General features: G+C 38.5%; 1 protein-coding gene across 20 annotated transcripts in view; it reads left to right on the top strand.

The window, feature by feature from the left end:
- EPS8 (EGFR pathway substrate 8, signaling adaptor) overlaps positions 1–18532 on the top strand; it is a 268177-nt gene that overhangs the window by 75308 nt on the left and 174337 nt on the right. For 2 of the 20 annotated variants that reach the window (XM_021092299.2, XM_021092301.2), the window contains exon 1: positions 5225–5479. The exons of 15 other annotated variants lie outside the window; for them this stretch is intronic. Coding sequence is in view for 2 of the 5 variants with exons in the window: in XM_084956686.1 (XP_084812812.1) it covers positions 16732–16842 (111 nt within the window). In the remaining 3 variants the exon portion in view is untranslated. Of the gene's footprint in view, positions 1–5224; positions 5480–10524; positions 10686–14817; positions 16843–18532 lie in introns of those variants that run through there. 3 more of the 20 variants (XM_084956687.1, XM_084956686.1, XM_084956685.1) reach the window with 3 other exon arrangements.

Genomic DNA, 18532 nt, shown 5'->3' on the forward strand with positions numbered 1-18532 from the left:
TCCTCCAGTGTTTTGCAATTATATTCCAGTGTAGCTTAGTTTGGTTTTCTTTTCATGTATATTATTTGATGTATGTATATGTTGTACTTTTTCTATTTGGTTTTCTTCTCAGTTATCCTACTTGATACATGTATAGGCCATCACTTCCTCTTCTTGTGGATTCCTGTCTTCTATTTTTTTTTTTTTTTGTCCTTTATCCTTTTAGGGCTGCACTCTCAGCATATGGAGGTTCCCAGGCTATGGGTCCAACTGGAGCCACAGCAATGCGGAATCCGTGTGGGACCTACACCACAGCTCATGTCAACGCTGGATCCTCAACCCACTGAATGAGGCCAGGGATGGAACCCACGACCTCATGGTTCCTAGTTGGATTAGTTTCCACTGAGCCTTGATGGGAACTCCGTCTTCTATTAATCTTGAAGCATTATCACCTATAGAGTATAACTGATATCTAATCTAAGAGAGTATAACAGTCTCTTCACCTTTTGCCTCTAATCTACTCTTTTTGGTGTCTCATTCTGGGATTCTGATTAGATAAATGTTAAATCATCACATTCTATCTTCTGTATCTCTTAGCCTTGCTATTTTCTTGTTCACCCTCTATGCTTTATTCTGGATATTTTCTTTATATGTAGTTTACATATTTTCTCTTCAGCTATATCTAACCCATTGAGTTTCAAATTTCAAGTTATATATTTCCTTTCCAGAAAGTTTGGTGGATTGTTTTTTTTTACTGATTGCCTAGTCATTTTAGATAGTTTTTTGTTTATAATTAAAAAAATTCTTGGGGAAGTTCCCATTGTGGTCAGCCATAACGAGCCCAACTAGTATCCATGCAGATGCAGGTTTGATCCCTGATCTTGTTCAGTGGGTTAAGGATCCATCCAGCATTGGCATGAGCTGTGGTGTAGGTTGAAGATGCAGCTTGGATCCCATGTTGCTATGGCGATGGCATAGGCCAGCAGCCACATTTCTGATTCAACCCTTGGCCTGGGAAATTCCATATGCTGTGAGTGCGGTCCTAAAAAGCAAAAATGAAAAAAACAACAACAGAAATTCTTTGAGTTCCCATTGTGGTTTAGCAGTAATGAACCCAACTAGTATCCTTGAGGATGTGGGTTTCATCCCTGGCCTCTATCAGTGGGTTAAAGGATCCCGCGTTGTGGTGAGCTGTGGTGTAGGTCGAAGACACGGCTCAGATCTGGCGTTGCTGTGGCTGTGGCATTGGCTGGCGGCTATAGCTCTGATTCAGTCCCTAGCCTGGGAACTTCCATATGTCACAGGTGCAGTCCCAAAAGACAAAAGAAAAAAAAATCTTGAAACAGCTAGATCATAGTTTTTTGGCCTCATAAACCTAAATATGTTTATTTATTCTGCTCTCACTCATGATGATTAATTTTCTTATATGTTTTAAGATCTTTGACTATGAATTCCTACTTGGTTAATGTTAATTTGTGGTGAATTCTGGGACACTGACTTGAGTTATCTTTCTCCAGAGAGGATATGTATATGCTTCTCTTAGGAGCAGGGAGCCAGAGGACCTGAGACCACTCTGATTCCCCTGCAGGGAGGTGATTTAACGAGTGGGAGTTTAAAGATGCGTTTTCCTTTGGTTTAAGGTTTCTTTAAAAGATTACTGCTCACCCAGCCTGTTTCAGTGATTTTGTTTTGTTTTGTGTCATTTTTGTCTTGAACTCTTAGTGATTTCTTTTACTTCCTGAGAGTCAAGCAATGCATATCAAAGTGTGTTTTTTATGCAGGATCCAGGTGGAGAACTCTTCAGCTGTTGTAACTCACCTTTCTCTCTGAAACTTAAATAAACATGCTTGCCAACCATGTACAGCCATGCAAGTATGGTGTATAAGATGAAGAGCTTCTTGCCTGAAGGAGCTCTCAGGGTTCTCTGTTTGTTTGTTTGTTTTTTTCCCCTTAGGGCCACATATGGAAGTTCCTGGGCTAGGGGTCAAATCAGAGCTATAAATGCCGTCCGATGTCACAGCCACAGCAATGCAGGATCAGAGCTACATCTACAACCCTGATGCAGCTTGAGGCAATGCCGGATCCTTCACCCACTGAGCGAGGCCGGGGATCAAACCGCATCCTTATGGATACTAGTTGGGTTTTTAACTAGTTTCCACTGAGCCACAGTGGAAACTCCATGGTTGTCTGTTTTTAGTTTTCTCCTTTTTCTTAGGTTTTCATTGACTTTTCTATGTATCTCATGTGGTTTTTTTTTCTCTTCTCAATTTTCCTTCTTTCACTGGTCTCCCTTAATTTATTCTCTTATCTCAGTTGTAATTTTGGATTCAACTGAATTATTATTTGACTCCAAAAGAATGAGTTGAGTGAATGATCACTCTTACGAAATTCTTTTAAAAACTCATTGCTTTTTTAAAAAAATGCTTTTTGCCCAAGCATGGAAGTTCCTTAAAAAAGTAAATATAGAACTACCATATGAGCCAGGAATCCCACTCCAGGCATCTATTAGGCAAAAACTGTAATTTGAAAAGGTAAGTGCACCCCAGTGTTCATTGCATACTATTTACAATAGCTAAGACATGGGAGCAACCTAAATGTTCATCAACAGAGAACTGGATGAATACATACACACAATGGGATATTACTCAGCCATAAAGAGCTTGGAGCAATACCATTTGTAACAACATTAACAGACTTAGAGATGATCATGCTAAGTGAAATAAGTCAGACAGAGAAAAACAAATATCATATATCACTAATTTGTGGAATCTAATAAAAATGATACACTAGAACTGAAAACAGAAACAGACTCAAAGCTATTGAAACCAAACCTATGTTTACCAAAGGGGAAACAAGAGGGGGAGGGATAAATTAGGGAGTTGGGCTTGATATATACACACTGCTATATCAAAATATGTGAGTAACAAGGATCTACTGTTTGGCATGGGGAAATTTACTCAGTACTGTGCAATAACTTATATGGTAAAAGAATCTGAAAAGAAGTGGATGTATGTATTCATATATAACTGATTTACTTTGCCGAAATTAATACAACTTTGTAAGTCAACTCTAGTTCAATAAAATTTTCAAAAAACATTAAAAATAATTTCATGTTTAAACCTAATTTTTTACCTTTAATCCTTAATAAATTTCATCTTTGAGCACATAATTTCAGATTTTAAGATGTTATTATTAGCGATCACTTTGGGAATGCCTATTGTGAGGTAAGCTTGGATCGAAGGGGCTGCTGATCACTGTGACTCAGATCTCAGCCCATTGCATTTGAATGTTGTGTTCTCTTTTGAGTACACAACTTGAGAAAAATGAAAAAAAAAATCAAAGCATATTCAAAGCAGGGTATGAAGTGTGGTTATGGAGGCTCACCATTCCTTTTTAAAGAAGTGAAAGGCACCATTCCATTTTAAGGGAAGTGAAAATATCTAGAGATTTTGAAGAAGAGGAAAATATGAGATGATCCACTAGTTACTTAATAGTTTGGTTCACATATTTCAAGACTTGCAGTATCTGTAAGAAATGAGACTAATTTTGTTTGGCTCTTAGAGGCAGAACCAGCTGGTAAGTTAAGGGAAGTTTGATTTGATGTTCACAAATCAAACAATGCAGACTTTAGATTTTAATTCTAGCAACAGCATTGGCTTTGGCAAAAGGAATGAAACTTCTGAGCTCCATTTTCCTGCTAAATTGATATAATAAAGCCTATTTCATTTTAAAGATTAGGAAAAAAATCTAAAAATTGCCTAGAAGTTCGGCATGGCTCGGCAGATTAAGAACACGGCTAGTATCACAAAGATGTGGGTTTGATCTCTGGCCTCAGTGGGTTAAGTTTCGGCATTGCTGCAAGCTGTACTATAGTTTGCAGATGTGGCTTGGATCCAGTGTTGCTGTGGCTGTGGTGTAGGCCAGCAGCTGCAGCTTGGATTCAGCCCCTGGCCTGGTACTTCTATATGCCGCAGGTGCAGCCCTAAAAAGAAGAAAAAGCAAAAAAGAAAACCAACTGCTTAGTTTCTGGCATAGCAAAATAATAAATAATCATAATTATACATAATGTTGATAAAAATAGAGATTCTCAACAATGCAAAAGTTTAAGTGGATGATAGTGTAGCGGAAATATTGGAAAGAGGATTTCTACCTAAGATAGCCGACTGGATTTAAGGTCTATTCCAACTTTTGGTGTAATGGTTTTATTTCCTGCTTTGGTCTGAAGTATCTTTTTCCCCTGACTGCGAGTCTCCCTTGCTTCACAAAACAACCTGGTCCAATCTATTTTAACCAAGTGTATTTTGTAGTCTTTTGTTGATTTCTGGGAGTCAAGTGACCTTTAAGAAGTTAGAAAGAAGGGGAACATAGCTATAACAAACGTGGTGTTTCAAGAGGCGAACACAATGTTCACAGACCCAAGGACTTCTCACTGGGCGCTACAGGCGGAGGAGAAGGTTTTGAGGGTTGGTTTAGGTCGGTCACAAGAGGCATTATGTGAAAGAAGCCTCCACTACTTCAAACCACATCGGGTTTCTGGCAAGAGCTACCAGAAAAATGGGATCCAAGGTAGGCGTGCGAAGCGGGTCTGGGCTTGCTGCTTCCAGGACTCGCGGTTTTGGAGACTCCCAGGGACCGAATGGAGGCCCTTGGGTGCCACCAGTTTACGGCATGAGTTGAAGAGATTAAAAAAAAAAAAAAAAAAAAAAAAGAAAGAAAGAAAAGAAAGAAAAAGGAAACACAACGGGAAAAATAGGAGGAAGGGTCCCAGGAGAAAGCCGCAGGCTAGTGGGTCTTTGGCTGCAGCAGGTTTACTGCCGGTAGGTTAGTGGCCCCGTAATGTACACCAGAACCCTGGCCGCTGGGACTAGAGCGACCTCTCCGCCCAAGGCATCAACTCTTGCCCAGGGCAAAACTCTCCTAGCGCTTTCCCCTCCTGGCAATCTCCCAGCTGCTCGTCGGTCCTGCTAGGGCACTTCTGGAAACTCCTCGGCGGCTCAGTACGTCGGTCTGACTTTGATCGAGGCCTTGATAACTCGGCGCGCTGCCCTGCCTTCTCTCCTCCTGCTCCTCTCCCGCCCACCGGCCCCGCGGGCCAGTTCACCTCCTGCGCCGGGGTCGACCAGATACTCCGCGCTTCGGCTGCTGCCAAGACCCGGAGAGTGGAGCGGGCCCCCGGCCGCGCGGCGCGCGCTCGCTGGCTCGCTCCCTGAGGGGGTACTGGGCATGCGCGGCGCGCGGCCGGCTCGGGTGAGCGGGCTAGCGGGCAGACGGCTCCAGACTTCCCCAGCGGCGGCGGGCGAGGCGGTCTCGCCGAGCGCGAGGCCGGCGCTGAGCTCGCCCCAGAAATCGCTTCTCCTCGGCCGGCGCCGAGGGCGGCTGGGCGGCTCGCGGAGGATTGGGAGGGCGCGGTCCGGCTCGAGGGCTTTCTCCCGGCCGCCTCCCGCCGGGTGTGGGCTCGAAGCGCCTTCGGGGAAGCTGCGGCCCCGAGGGCGGATCCGAGGTAAGAGCCCCTCGGAGAAAGGCGCTCGCTGGGGTCCGTCGTCTCGGACTCTTCCTTCGATTTTCAAAATCCGCCTTTGTGTGCCGGGGTGGAGCGGTGCCAGGCACCTCGTCCGCCTTCATTCACTTTGACTGCTTTCAACTGGTGTCGGCAACCAGGTGTGCGAGGGCGCTGCTGCCGGAGCGTGTCCGCGCGCGGGTCCCGGAACGTCCGGAGCCCGTGCCGACCCTCGGCCGCTAGCTCTCCGTGCCCGGGGCTCCGGCAGGGGTGAGCAGAAGAGATGCACAGTGTCCTTGTCTTATTTCTCGGTAACCTGAGCTTCCGCAGATACACCTGCGCTTCTCTGTTCCGTGGAGCTACTCCAGAACGAGTATTCTTCTCCTGGTTTGTCTTAGACGTGGGGTTTAGAGGGCTACAGTCCCCCCCCCCCCCAAAGGGGAGCTCTTTTTCAATGGATACTTTTCAGCGAAGTCCCACTATCGCATACCCCCCTTAAATTCAAGAGACCTTGCTGTTTGTGCATAGTTGTCACTCCTAATTCCTGTTGATTGTCCTTTCTTAGATGGTTTCACTCCACTCCCCATTTTACTTTTGGGAAGACGGCCCTTCTGGAGTCTTTGTCAATGAATGCCTTTGCAGAGGATTTCCAAGACCCTGCTCGCTCTTGCTTTCTACTTTCCTTTCAAGGACTACTTGTATGCAGAATCTTTGCAGGGATTGTTCTCTCCCTTTGCATTTTTTCTCAGATCCTTTCCCCGTAGAACACATTCCACTGCTGGACTCTCTGAGGGTAGGATGCTGTATTAGGTATCAGGATTTGAAGTCCATAGATGTCAAGAATGGTAGAGCATTAGGAATTGGAATCCACCTTTACAAAACGTATTTCAATGAAATGTGTTATTGCTTTTCTTTTTAAGGTTTCAGTTCTCGCCTCAGATAAGAGGAACAGATATCTTCAGAGTTCAGATAAAACTTGGTTTCAGATGCATGTGAAAAGTTTGATCTTGGCTTTGGTATTTTGGGGGGGGGGAGATAGAAAAATTAGGGTTCCCAGAAGGCTTCTTTATGTACATATGACAAAGTAACTGTATGGTGTATTGCATCTAATTTATTTTCCTTGAAAGGATACCATTTTTCTCCAGCGACCTAGGTTTTGGAATGTGTACCTTGGATCATGTGGTCATTGAAAATGAAAGTCAATGCCATCCTTTCTCACCTAGTATAAATTTTATATTTGTAATTGGAGTTTTCTGGACATACTACTATAGTTAAGTTGCTGGTGTGGAAAATTTTAAGTCATGGGATCACATTTTTACTTACCATTTTGAAAAATAATGCACTTTGTAGACTTGCCATGTAAAGGGTAGGGTAGAATGTCTCACAGATGTACAACGTTTTATAGAATGCCTTTAGTGCAGAATTCAGAGATTAAGACTTTTTAAAATTCCACAAGCCATTCACTTCACAGAAGAAAAAAAGAAAGGGAAACATAATTTGCTTTTAGTTCCACTGTTGTGGGATAATCACTGTGCACAATGTTTGATAGATTCTCTTTGTAGTCTTTTTTTTTCCTTTCACTTTTCAATGTCACTGAATATATAGTATATATTGAAAATATAGTAATTTTCTGCCTTTTAAAAAATACTGTAGGAATATTTTAAGTGATATTTAGGGAGAAGTTTCTTCAAAATGATTTATTTTTATTTGTTCCTTATCAGGAATCTAATGTTGAATTCAGATCACCTTGTTTCTGATCAGATGTAAAGGTTTTTGTCTTGTTTTTACCTCTTGCTCTTCCTGCTTTCAACTTTTTAGCTATGCTAATACTTTTCAAATATCAGTCCTTTACTTTTTTCGTGCTTTGACATAGGCTTCCTACTCTTTGCTTTCAGTGCTTTTATCTGATACATTTCAAATCCTAGTCTTTTCTTTTTCTTACACTGTATTACACACAGTTCACCCACTATTTTTATTCTTCTTCTCCTCCAGACTCTTCTCTTCTTCATTTACCTATTTTAATTCTGCACCAGCTCACTCGAACCATGGTTTAAAATACAGAATATGGAATAAAAGTTGACAGTCTTTTTCCAGGTATCTCTTTAGATGCTCGAAGTATTGTTGGATGAATATTTTAGCACTGACTTGATTTATATAAAATCTAAGTTAGCTTTTCTGAGTTGTATTAAACATATTGGGTAGTTTTTTGGATCATCACAAAACAACATCAGTTAATGATAGGTTACAAACTTTAAGACATTTGCAATGGTATTTAAAGGGAAAAAGTGGAATTTTAGTTAAAGTACATCACTTGTAGTACATCTTTGCTAGGAATTACTGCTTGAAATTGTTTGCAGCTGTTAGTGATTGGAAATATTTTCTTAAGAAAAGTTCTGTAGCAGAATAGTTGTAAACGTTTTAGGTTTAGTATATCCAGGGAAGGTGTGACGGTCTTCCATGCTTCACTACAGCCTCTCCAACGTTTTCTAGATACAGTCTTAAATGGGATTTTTTAAAAAATTATTTTTTAGTTCAGTTTTAGATTTATGGAAAAAGTATAAAGGTAGTAAAGGGACTTATCATATGCCCCCATACTCAGTTTCACCTCTGATTACTATCTTAGATTAATATTTGTTAGTTAATGAGCCAGTATTGGTACATTATTATCGACTCAAGTTCATAGTTTATTTAGATTTCCTTAGTTATTATCTAATGTCCTTTTTCCATTCCACGATTTGCCATCTAGTGTGCCACATTGCACTTAGTTGTCACGGCTCCTTAAGCTCCTTTTTGCTGTGGCAGTTTGTTAGACTCCTTGATAGCTTTCATAATTTTGAAGAGTACAGGTATTTTGTAAAATGTCCCCTATTGGAAATAGTCTAATATTTTTCTCCTGATCAGACTGAGGTTTTGGGTTTGGAGGAGGAAGACCACAAAGGTAAAGTGCTATTTGATGTTATTGGCTATGCCCGTGGCACACAAAAGTCCCTGGGCCAGGGATTAAACCCATGGCATAGCAGCTCCCTGAGCCACAGGAGTGGCAATGCTGAATCCTTAACCCACTGAGCCATCAGGTAATTCTCACATGTATTTTTATCACATAGTATAAAAGGTATGTACTATTAACATGATATACCCTGTTGATACTGATCTTGATCAACCTGGTTGAGGTAGTGTTTCTTAGTTTTCTGCACTGACAGTTTACTCGTTTTCCTTCCTTGCTGTTTTCTAGAAGGAAGTCACTGCATCCAGCCCATTGCTTGAGGAGTGGAGAATATGCTTCTTTTTTTTTTGAGTGTGGGGTATTTATATAAATTTTTTGGATTTCCTCTCCATGGCAGATTTGTCTCTTTCTCCGTATATTACTTTATTCAGTCATTTGCTCACATTGGTTGTATTTATACTTTGGGTTATTATGTTCTTCAAATTGTTTCAGCTTTGGCCATTGGGAGCTCTTTTAGCTGGTTCCTGTGCTCCTTTGACATATCTCGATTACTGTGAGCTTTTAAAAAAATCACTTCCTTACTTTATAGCATTAAAAGATGCTCCAGGAATATCTTATATATTTCCATTTCCTGCCCCAGCCCTAGAATCAGCCAGAAAGAATCTGATTCATTTTCTTGGGAAATAGTTTTAAAAGCCAAGATCTGGGTTCTAGGTTTTTTTTTTTTTTTTTTTTTAACAGAGCTGCACTCATGGCATATGGAGGTTCCCAGTCTAGGATCTAATCAGAGCTGTAGCCGGCCTACGCCACAGCCACAGTAGTGCCAGATCCGAGCCGTGTCTGCGACCCATGCCACAGCTCACGGCAACGCCAGATCCTTAATCCACTGAATGAGGCCAGGGATTGAACCTGCAACCTCATGGTTCCTAGTTGGATTCGTTTCTGCTGCGCCACGATGAGAACTCCCATGGTTCTAGGTTTTCTTGTTGCTACTGGGGTGTCGTTACTTCTAGGCGCTCTCATCTGACAGTAGGAAGTAACATGTGCATATATACAAACCTCTGTATATACACTTAACTGTACATGTTTCTTGATGTAACCATGTGTATCATGTGTATCTATTTTAAGCTAAATATGAGTTCATATGGATGTCTCTTACTCTACCTAATCCATTACCACTTATATCATTCTGGATTTCTCTCCTTGCTTATCTGTAAACTCATTCTAATAGGGAGAGGAAACCTGGCTTCCACCATCTGCTATCCATTTACTTATTTGTTCAAATCCATTATATGTGTATCATGATATCCAAATTGTTAACCTGTGCTCCTTTTACAAAGAGGGGGAAACAGCTTTATCAACTAGGGTACAGTTTTTATATGCAGTTCCTTTTATAGATTCCACCTAGTCTTACAGATTCCTGTCCTTTTCTTTCTATCCTCTTTAGTGAGGTTGTTGTACACATTTATTATATAGGTAGATACAAATCTATTTCTTAATCCCTTCCTCCTGGCAACCGTTTTTTTTTTTTTTTCTTACTGTCTGTATAGTTTTGCCTTTTCTGGACGTCATATAATTAGAACCATATAGCCTTGTCAGATAGACTTCTTTCGCTTAGCAATGTGAATTTAAGGTCGATTCATGTTTTCTTGTGATTTGATAGCTCTTTTCTTTCTGTCATGTAGTAACATTGCATTTTATGGATATATCGCATTTTATGTATATATTCATCTATTAAAGGTTATCTTCTGATTTTTGGCAACTATGAATAAGGCTGCTGTGAATATTCACAAGTACATTTTTGTGTGGGCATGTTTTAAAATAAGTTGGGTAAATACCTAAGAATGTGATTGTTAGGTCATATAATAAAATTCTGGTTAGCTTTCTAACTCATTGCCATTTCTGTTTTCCAGAGTGGCTGTACCATTTTGCATTCCCGATAGCAGTGAATGCAAGCCCCTGTTGCTCCTAATCCTTGTCAGCATTTGATATTGTCAATTTTTTGTATTTTAGCCATCCTAATAAGTGTATAGTGATATTTCATTGCTTTAATTTGCCATACCCTAATAACTTTTTTTCTTTTTCTTTCTGCTTTTTAGGGCCACACCCGAGGCATATGGAAGTTCCCAGGCCAGGGGTCTAATCAGAGCTACAGCTGCCGGCCTATGCCGCAGTTCGTGGCAACGCTAGATCCTTAACCCACTGAGCGAGGCCAGCAATCGAACATCCAGCGATTGAACATTCATCTTCATGGATCCTAGTCAGGTTTGTTAACCACTGAGCCACGAAGGGAACTGCCTTTAATGACATTTAATGTTAAGCATCTTTTCACATGCTATTTTCCACCTGTATTTCTTTGGTAAGATGTCTCTTCTGAACTTTGCCAATGTTTACTAGGGTTGTCTGTTTTCTTTATGTTGAGTTTTATCAATTCTTTATATCTTCTTGTTACAAGCACTTTATCAGATATTTGTTTTGTAAATAGTATTTGTCTAATTTGGCTTGTCTTTTTGTTCTCTCTTTTTAATTTAAACTCTTCTCTTTTTTGGGGGGGAGGGGGTGCACCCACAGTATATGGAAGTTCCCGTGCCAGAGATCAAATTCAGGGCACAGCTGTGACCTGTGTCATAGCTGCAGCAATGCCAGATCCTTAACCCACTGTGCCAGTCCAGGGATTGAACTTGTGTTGCTGCAGAGACAATGCCAAGCCTTAACCTGCTGTGCTGCATTGAAAACTCCTTTTTATTCTCTTAACAGTGTCTTTACAGAGCAAATGCTTTTCATTTTAATAAAGGCCAACTTAACAGTTTCATGGATAAACTTTTGGTGTTGTATTTAAAAACTCATTGCCAAACTCAAGACCACCTAAATTTTATCCTGTTATGCTCCCCACCCCGCTGGCAGAAGTTTTATAGTTTTACATTTTACATTTAGATCTATGATCCATTTTGATGTAGTATTTGTGAAAAGTATAAGGTCTGTATCTAGGTTCACTTTTTTGTCTGTGGACTTCCAGTTATACCAGTAGCAAGTAAATGTGTTTTTTTTTTTTTTTTTTTTAGGTCAAGTGGATTTTTATTTATTTTTAATTAAAATTTTTTATTATAGTTGATTTACAGTGTTCTGTCAATTTCTGCTGTACAGAAAAGTGTCCCAGTTACATATATACATACATTCTTTTTCTCACAGTATCCTCCATCATGTTCCATCACAAGTGACTGGATACAATTCCCTGTGCTACACAGCTGGATCTCGTTGCCTGTTCACTTCACATGCAATAGTTTTCATCTACCAACCCCAAACTTCCAGTCTGTCCCACTCCCTCCCCCTCCCACTTGGCAACCACAAGTCTGTTCTCATGTCCATGAGTTTGTTTCTTTTCTGTAGACAGGTTCATTTGTGTCGTATATTAGATTCCAGATATAAGTGATATCATATGGTATTTATCTTTCTCTTTCTGACTTACTTCACTTAGTATGAGAATCTCTAGTTCTAATCATGTTGCTGCAAATGGCATTATTTTGTTCTTTTTTGTGGCTGAGTAGTATTCCATTGTGTATATTTACCACATCTTCTTAATCCATTATTCTGTCAATGGACATTTAGGTTGTTTCCATGTCTTGGCTATTGTGAATAGTGCTGCAGTGAATATAGGGGTGCATGTATCTTTTTCAATGAAAGTTTTGTCTGAATATATGCCCAGGAGTGGGATTTCTGGATGATATGGTAGTTCTGTATTTGGTTTTCTGAGGTACCTCCATACTTTTTCCATGGTTGTACCAGTTTACGTTCCTCCCAACAGTGCAGGAGGGTTTCCTTTTCTCCACACCCTCTCCAGCATTTGTTACTTGTAGACCTATTAATGATGGCCATTCGGACCAGTGTGAGGTAGTACCTCATTGTGGTTTTGATTTGCATTTTTCTAATAATTACTGATGTTGAACATTTTTCCATGTGCCTGTTGGCCATCTGTATGTCTTTTTGGAGAAATGTCTATTCAGGTCATCTGCCCATTTTTCAGTTGGGTTGTTTGTTTTTTTTTGCTGTTGAGTTGTAAGAGTTGTTTGTGTATTTTGGAGATTAAGCCCTTGTTGGTTTCATCATTTACAACTATTTTCCTATTTTCTCTCATTCCATAAGTTGTATTTTTTTTTAACGGTTTCCTTTGCTGTGCAAAAGCTTATAAGTTTGATTAGGTTCCATTGGTTTATTTCAAGTGGATTTTAAGTTAGGTTTAGAATGGAAAGGGAAGTGTTTTTATTTGATTTTTTTCACATGTTTTGCAAAATGCTTAAAAGAAACAGTTGATAAATAACTTGGAAACCAAAATGTAATGCTGCATAGAGTGTATGCTGAGATCGATTTCTGGACATCATATATACTTCATTTCCCTCTTCCTCACTAACTCAGAGCTTTTTCTTTGTGGAAAATAGAATTGTTACTACAGAGTAACTTATATCAGTTCTTTTAGAGCAAATCATACAGATAATTAGTAAGTTTTATTTTTCACAAAAAAGTATGAAATAGGGGATTATCTGGGTGTATGCCAGGAAGAGTCAGATGATGTATGCACCATCTAGAAACAGTGTTAACTGTATGGTTTTGAATCTTATTATATGCCCCTCCTTTTACCTTTTGTCAAGTGGCTTTTTTCAGGTACCTTTCTTTTGGTCAACACTTTGTGTTATTGACATTGGGGCCAGAAGTATTGTCGTATAAAGTTAAAACCAATACCCATCAAGAAACAGCTGGAGAAGTTCCCCTCTTAGCTCAGTGGTAATGAACCTGACTGTCCATGAGATGCAGGTTTGATTTCTGGCCTTGCTCAGTGGGTTAAGGATCCGGCATTGCTGTGAGCTGTAGTGTAGGTTGCAGATGTGGCTCGGATCCCGCGTTACTGTGGCTGTGGTGTAGGCCAGCAGCTACAGCTCCAATTTAACCCCTAGCCTGGGAACTTCCATGTGTCGCACCTTTGCCCTAAGAAGAAAAGAAAAAGAAAAAAAGAAAAGAAGAAACATCTGGAGAGATCAGACGTTATAAAACTAGCATCTTTGGTATGGCAGGCATAACATACCTTATTTCTTTTAACTCTTACGAGAGTTCTTTAAGGCAGGTCTCGTTATTTCCATATTATAGGAAAGAAGTAGGCTCAGCTAGATGAAGTGACTTGTCTATGGTCCACATGGGGAGAAGGGAACAGAGTTGGGATGGAAATCCTGATCTTTCTGACTCCAAAGCCCATGTTCTTTTTCGCTTTGCTATGCTGTCTCTCATAAAAGAAAAAAAGTGCAAGGAAATGATTTTATTTTCTTTAGCACTGTACACTCCTGATCTCAATGAAAATGGCTCAGAGGATTGTGTTTTTTGAGATCAGTGGAGATTCTTTTAACTTCTTTTCTTTTGACCCATCAGCATCCCACTAACCCAGAGGTATGAGGTGTTAAAACAAGTTTATAAAGGATAGGGTTTCTTTAAAGAGAGGAAATTGTGGGGGATTAGGAAAAATAGAAAAAGAAGTGATAGCAGGAGCTTATTTTCCCCTCTGAATTGTAAGTTTCTTGAGGACAGGCAACGGAGTCTTAGTTATCTTTAATCACCGTACATCGCATGTAATATGCACTCACAACATGTTTGCTGGGTGAAATCACCACTTTCCTAATTCCTACAAAGTGTATTTAGAATGTTTAGAAGGGGATGTGTTTTTCTGCACAGAGGAAGTTGAGCATGATTACTTTTCATTTATTTATTCATTCATCATTTACTGAGCAATTGTTGAGTATCTGTTCTGTGCCAGACACTGGAAATAGAGGGATGAAAAAGACAAGATCTCTGCCTTCTGTCATCAGGGAACCCAGAGAATAGAGGCAACCAGGCAACTGTTTCAGCAAAGCATGGAGCTGCATGGAGTGTACATTAAACAAACAAATAAGTGATGGACTTTGAAATCAGGGAGACCTTATCTGCCTTAGTTTTCTTATCTAAGAAACGGAAATGGTAGTAATATCTACTTGACACAGTTGCTGGAGGTGGTTTAAGTGAACCAAAGAAGGAAATATTTATTTATATTTCTTTCTTAGTACATAGGAGAAGGGAGAGGCTCACTGTGGTTGAGGGAGTCAGAAAAATCTTTATTGGGGGGCTCTGACATTTGACTTTAATAGGATTAATTTTTGAGGTCAAGAGTGAGAGCCTGAGATGGGGCTCTAGGGTGTTCCAGAGCCTAGAGAAAGATGAATACCTGTGATGTGTGCAGAATGTGTGGGCAGGACAGGAGTGGTGAGGAAGTCTGCAGGTTCTCACAGATGGAGCGTCTGGGATTATTAGAAAGCATTTCATAACCAGTTATTTTTCATTTTTGTAACCAGCAAAACAATGGAGTACTCATTACATTGGAGTAGGAGACAATGAAGGCTCCAGACCTGTTTTTAAGAATTGCATGAATCCCTTCTAATCATATGACTTTCTGAATGTAGTCCTTTATGTGGCAGATAAATTCTTGTGTTCTTTTTCAGTCCTGTGACATTCAAGTGATTTTATTAAGAAGGCGCACTTGTGTGTTTTGGGTGAAATCAGAGATCCTGTCTCAAACCATTCTTAAATTTAGTAGCATAGCAACATAAGAATCTAATATCCTGCAAGAGCAGGGTCTAGTCCTGTTTGAGTCAGTCCAGAATTCTTAAGACCCATGAACAGTTTCTTACCAGAAACTGAAGCATAGTACTTAGCAATGTGCTAAAATAATTTATTAAGTGAATGAATCATGTGCTTGATAAGGGGTCAGAGTTCTATAGTTGAAAATTGTGTTTTTAGTATCAGGGAAGAAAAAAAGAAAATACAGGGAAAAATGAAGATCAATAGAGGGAAGAGTTTATATTTAAATAGAAGGAAAAAGATATTTTTAAAGGCCTCTATTGAAGACTATTGATATGAATTTCATTTTATTTAGAAAATCTTTTATTAGCACCATTAGAGTATTACTTCTCTATCACCATTAGAATATTACACATTATTCTAGAAATATATGTGTATTATTGATATATTTATCGATTTAATATAAAAACAGAATGTTTCCAGTGTCTGAAATAAAATGTTTGTGATCATTAAACAGTCTGAGTTTTCTGCAGATTATAACATTTGTAATGTTTTGTAATATTATAGTTGTTTCTAATATTTTTATTAGAAAATACATGTTTAAAAATTGTAAGCAGCCAAACACAGCTGTAAAAAAAATATGGATGAAATTTTTCACTTTTGAGAAGACATTGAACATGATGTGATTTTCTACAATTTGACCTTTAAAATTAACGGTAATCTTTGACATGAACCTTTAATAAGATGGTTTTAAGTATGTTGAGTTAAATTTGAAGAAAGATAGTCTTTTGATGATAGAGAAGATACATTTAACTTTCACATATAGAAGAAATTGAAACATTATTATAGCTATAAAGATTTTTTCCCCAAATAAGCATGTTTATATTGTTTGTGTGTGTGTGTAATCTCCAGTTTCTTTTTTCAGTATGTTTTTTAAATTTTTACTTGTTTTATAACCAACTGTATATTGGGGTTTAAAAAATATTAGTGTTTAATTTAGAAATATTGATCTAAAGATAGAAACTGTATCTTTAGGTTGATTTTTCTTTATTATTTTGGTGTGTTTACATTATCAGAACTTCTGATGCAAATTCGGTTTAGTTTGTGTACTTTAAGTCTGGTTATATATTTTTTACATCTCAGGATCCTTTTGGTCAAGAGAGAACATTAATTTTGTTGGTAGTTCTTTTATTTACTCTTTCTTGGGTCTTGTTAGACTCTGAATAATTGAAAAGCGATGGAATTCTTTCTGTGATAAAAATCTAGTCCTTGGGCCAAATCTTGTAGCATTATTCACATGATACTCATGCATGTAAAGGTGTGGAATTAATAGTATGCCTGAAGGATGTATATTAAAGAGGGTGTTTTTAATTATTTAAGAAAATAGCCCTCCAAAGATTTTAATATGCATGAGTTCACAGATTGGCTTAAAGTCTTGGCTCTTCTATATTTAAATGAATGATCACGATAACCAAACCTGAACAATAATGTGTAAAGAATAATGTCAAAACATTTGTAACTTCATTTAAATTTAGGAGTAATCAGTTCTTTCTCTTTTTTTGTACTTTAGTGTATTTGTTTCTCTGTAGAATTGCAGAATAAGTTAAGGGTTTTAAAGTACCGTCTTTTCTTTTTATGCTATTTTACTTTTTCATGTATTTCATGTATTTCTTATCCAACTCTCTGAAACAAAGTTTCAGCACCCTTTACTACAGCATCCATGTACTTGGCTGTATTTCATGTTTTTCAGCATAATCTTAAGACTTGCTGCTTTCCATGGTCTCACGAAGAAAAGAGTCATGTACAAATCTTGAAGCAGATAAATGACCTTGTGAGTTTTCCCTTGACATCTCTTCTCCATCCTGTTTCCCTCCTTCCTGCTCTACATCTTGCAGCCCCAGTGTCTGACAGCTTTTTTTCAGCACCCAGATGATGTTAGTTGAAAAATGCATTTTTTCGTAACTTTGCTATCTTTCCAGTTACTATTTGAATGCTTTCTCACTGCCTGGTGCGATCTCAGCCACAGAGAGTAAGATCTGAATAAAAGAGACATTCATGGTGGTTGTGACAGTGGAGGTTAAGTTTAGGCTGCCGCAGGGAGAATTAGAAACAAAGAAGTGATTGAAGCCTTCACCTTCATCTTATTTGGGTAATAAGTACATTATTTTGGAACTAGTAAAGTCTCATTGTGAAGATAATAAAGTCTTGTCCAGACTAAATACATCCACAGTGACTGGAATGCTCGCTAACACCATTCAGTTTTTATACTAATTAGAAAAGATCCACCAGAGTTTTCTTGATACATTAGAATATATGCTACTGACTTTTTAAAAAATCATTTTATTTTGTGGTAGCCCCTCACACTGTAGGGAGTTTTAGAACTTGAATTCAAATATATGTCAGCTGAATTTGTATAATGTAAAAAAATTTATATGGAATAAATAGTCTATAGTCTTGTAAAAGGTTTTCAAACAGGAATAAAAGTTTCCTCATCTTAACCTCCAAAGTCTCCCCTTCCACACCTTACCTCTATCTGTTACGTAGAATTATTTCCACTTTTTCTCTCTGCCAGACAGTTAGTGGGCTGTTTGAAGTATGACTTTGTGAGCCATCACCGTACTACAGAGTAGAATATAGGATAATTTAACCCAGTGCCTACCAATTACATTATATTATGGTTCTCAAAGACATTTATATGATCAAAGTAAAAGATTCCAAACTAATGGATTAAGTGGTAAAATAATTGGGAAAACTAGTGGTGCTAGGATCTGATAGATAATAGAAATAGTTTGACAGTAATGAAAGTAGAAACGCTAAAATTTCCCAAGAACCTATAGGCTATTTTTACTATCATTGTGCTGTTTGTGAGCTACATGTGGGGAACTTTGATTATATATACTGTAAAGAACAGTGTATTATTTGATAAAGTACGTATGGAATATTTATTCAATAAGTAAACATAAAATAAAAGTCTTTGGGTTTCAAACTAGTCCTGTCCTTTCAAATTCAACAGCCAGACCTTTCTAGCTAATATTGATTTTATTAGGCTAATGTGGGTATTAATTGGATTTTGGATATTTGATGTAACAAATCCTTGCTAACCATGGAGGCTGATTTAATTTTGTGATTCTGAGAGAGCAAATACAGATTTGGGGGGAAGCTTTAAGATGGGGTAACTGATCTAAACCCACTGGGTTTTTCTTTCTTCCAAAGGAAGACAGAAGTGTATAGAATTTTGCAAGGGGTTTATTTGAGAGCTTAATTAATTTAATTTAATTTAATATAATTAAGTTTTTTACATAATGATTTTAATTATTTTCCATTATAGCTGGTTTACAGTGTTCTGTCAATTTTCTACTGTACAGTATGGTGACCCAGTTGCACATACATGTGTACATTCTTTTTTCTCACATTATCAGGCTCCATCATAAGTGACTAGACATAGTTCCCAGTGCTGCACAGCAGGGTCTCATTGCTAATCCATTCCAAAGGCAATATTTTGTATCTGTTAACCCCAAGCT

Source organism: Sus scrofa, chromosome 5, assembly GCF_054392235.1.
Source record: "Sus scrofa isolate SSC_HxYL_T2T_F1_AM1 chromosome 5, Sscrofa_HxYL_maternal_Yorkshire_Landrace_v2.0, whole genome shotgun sequence".
NCBI classification, from domain to species: Eukaryota; Metazoa; Chordata; class Mammalia; order Artiodactyla; family Suidae; genus Sus; species Sus scrofa.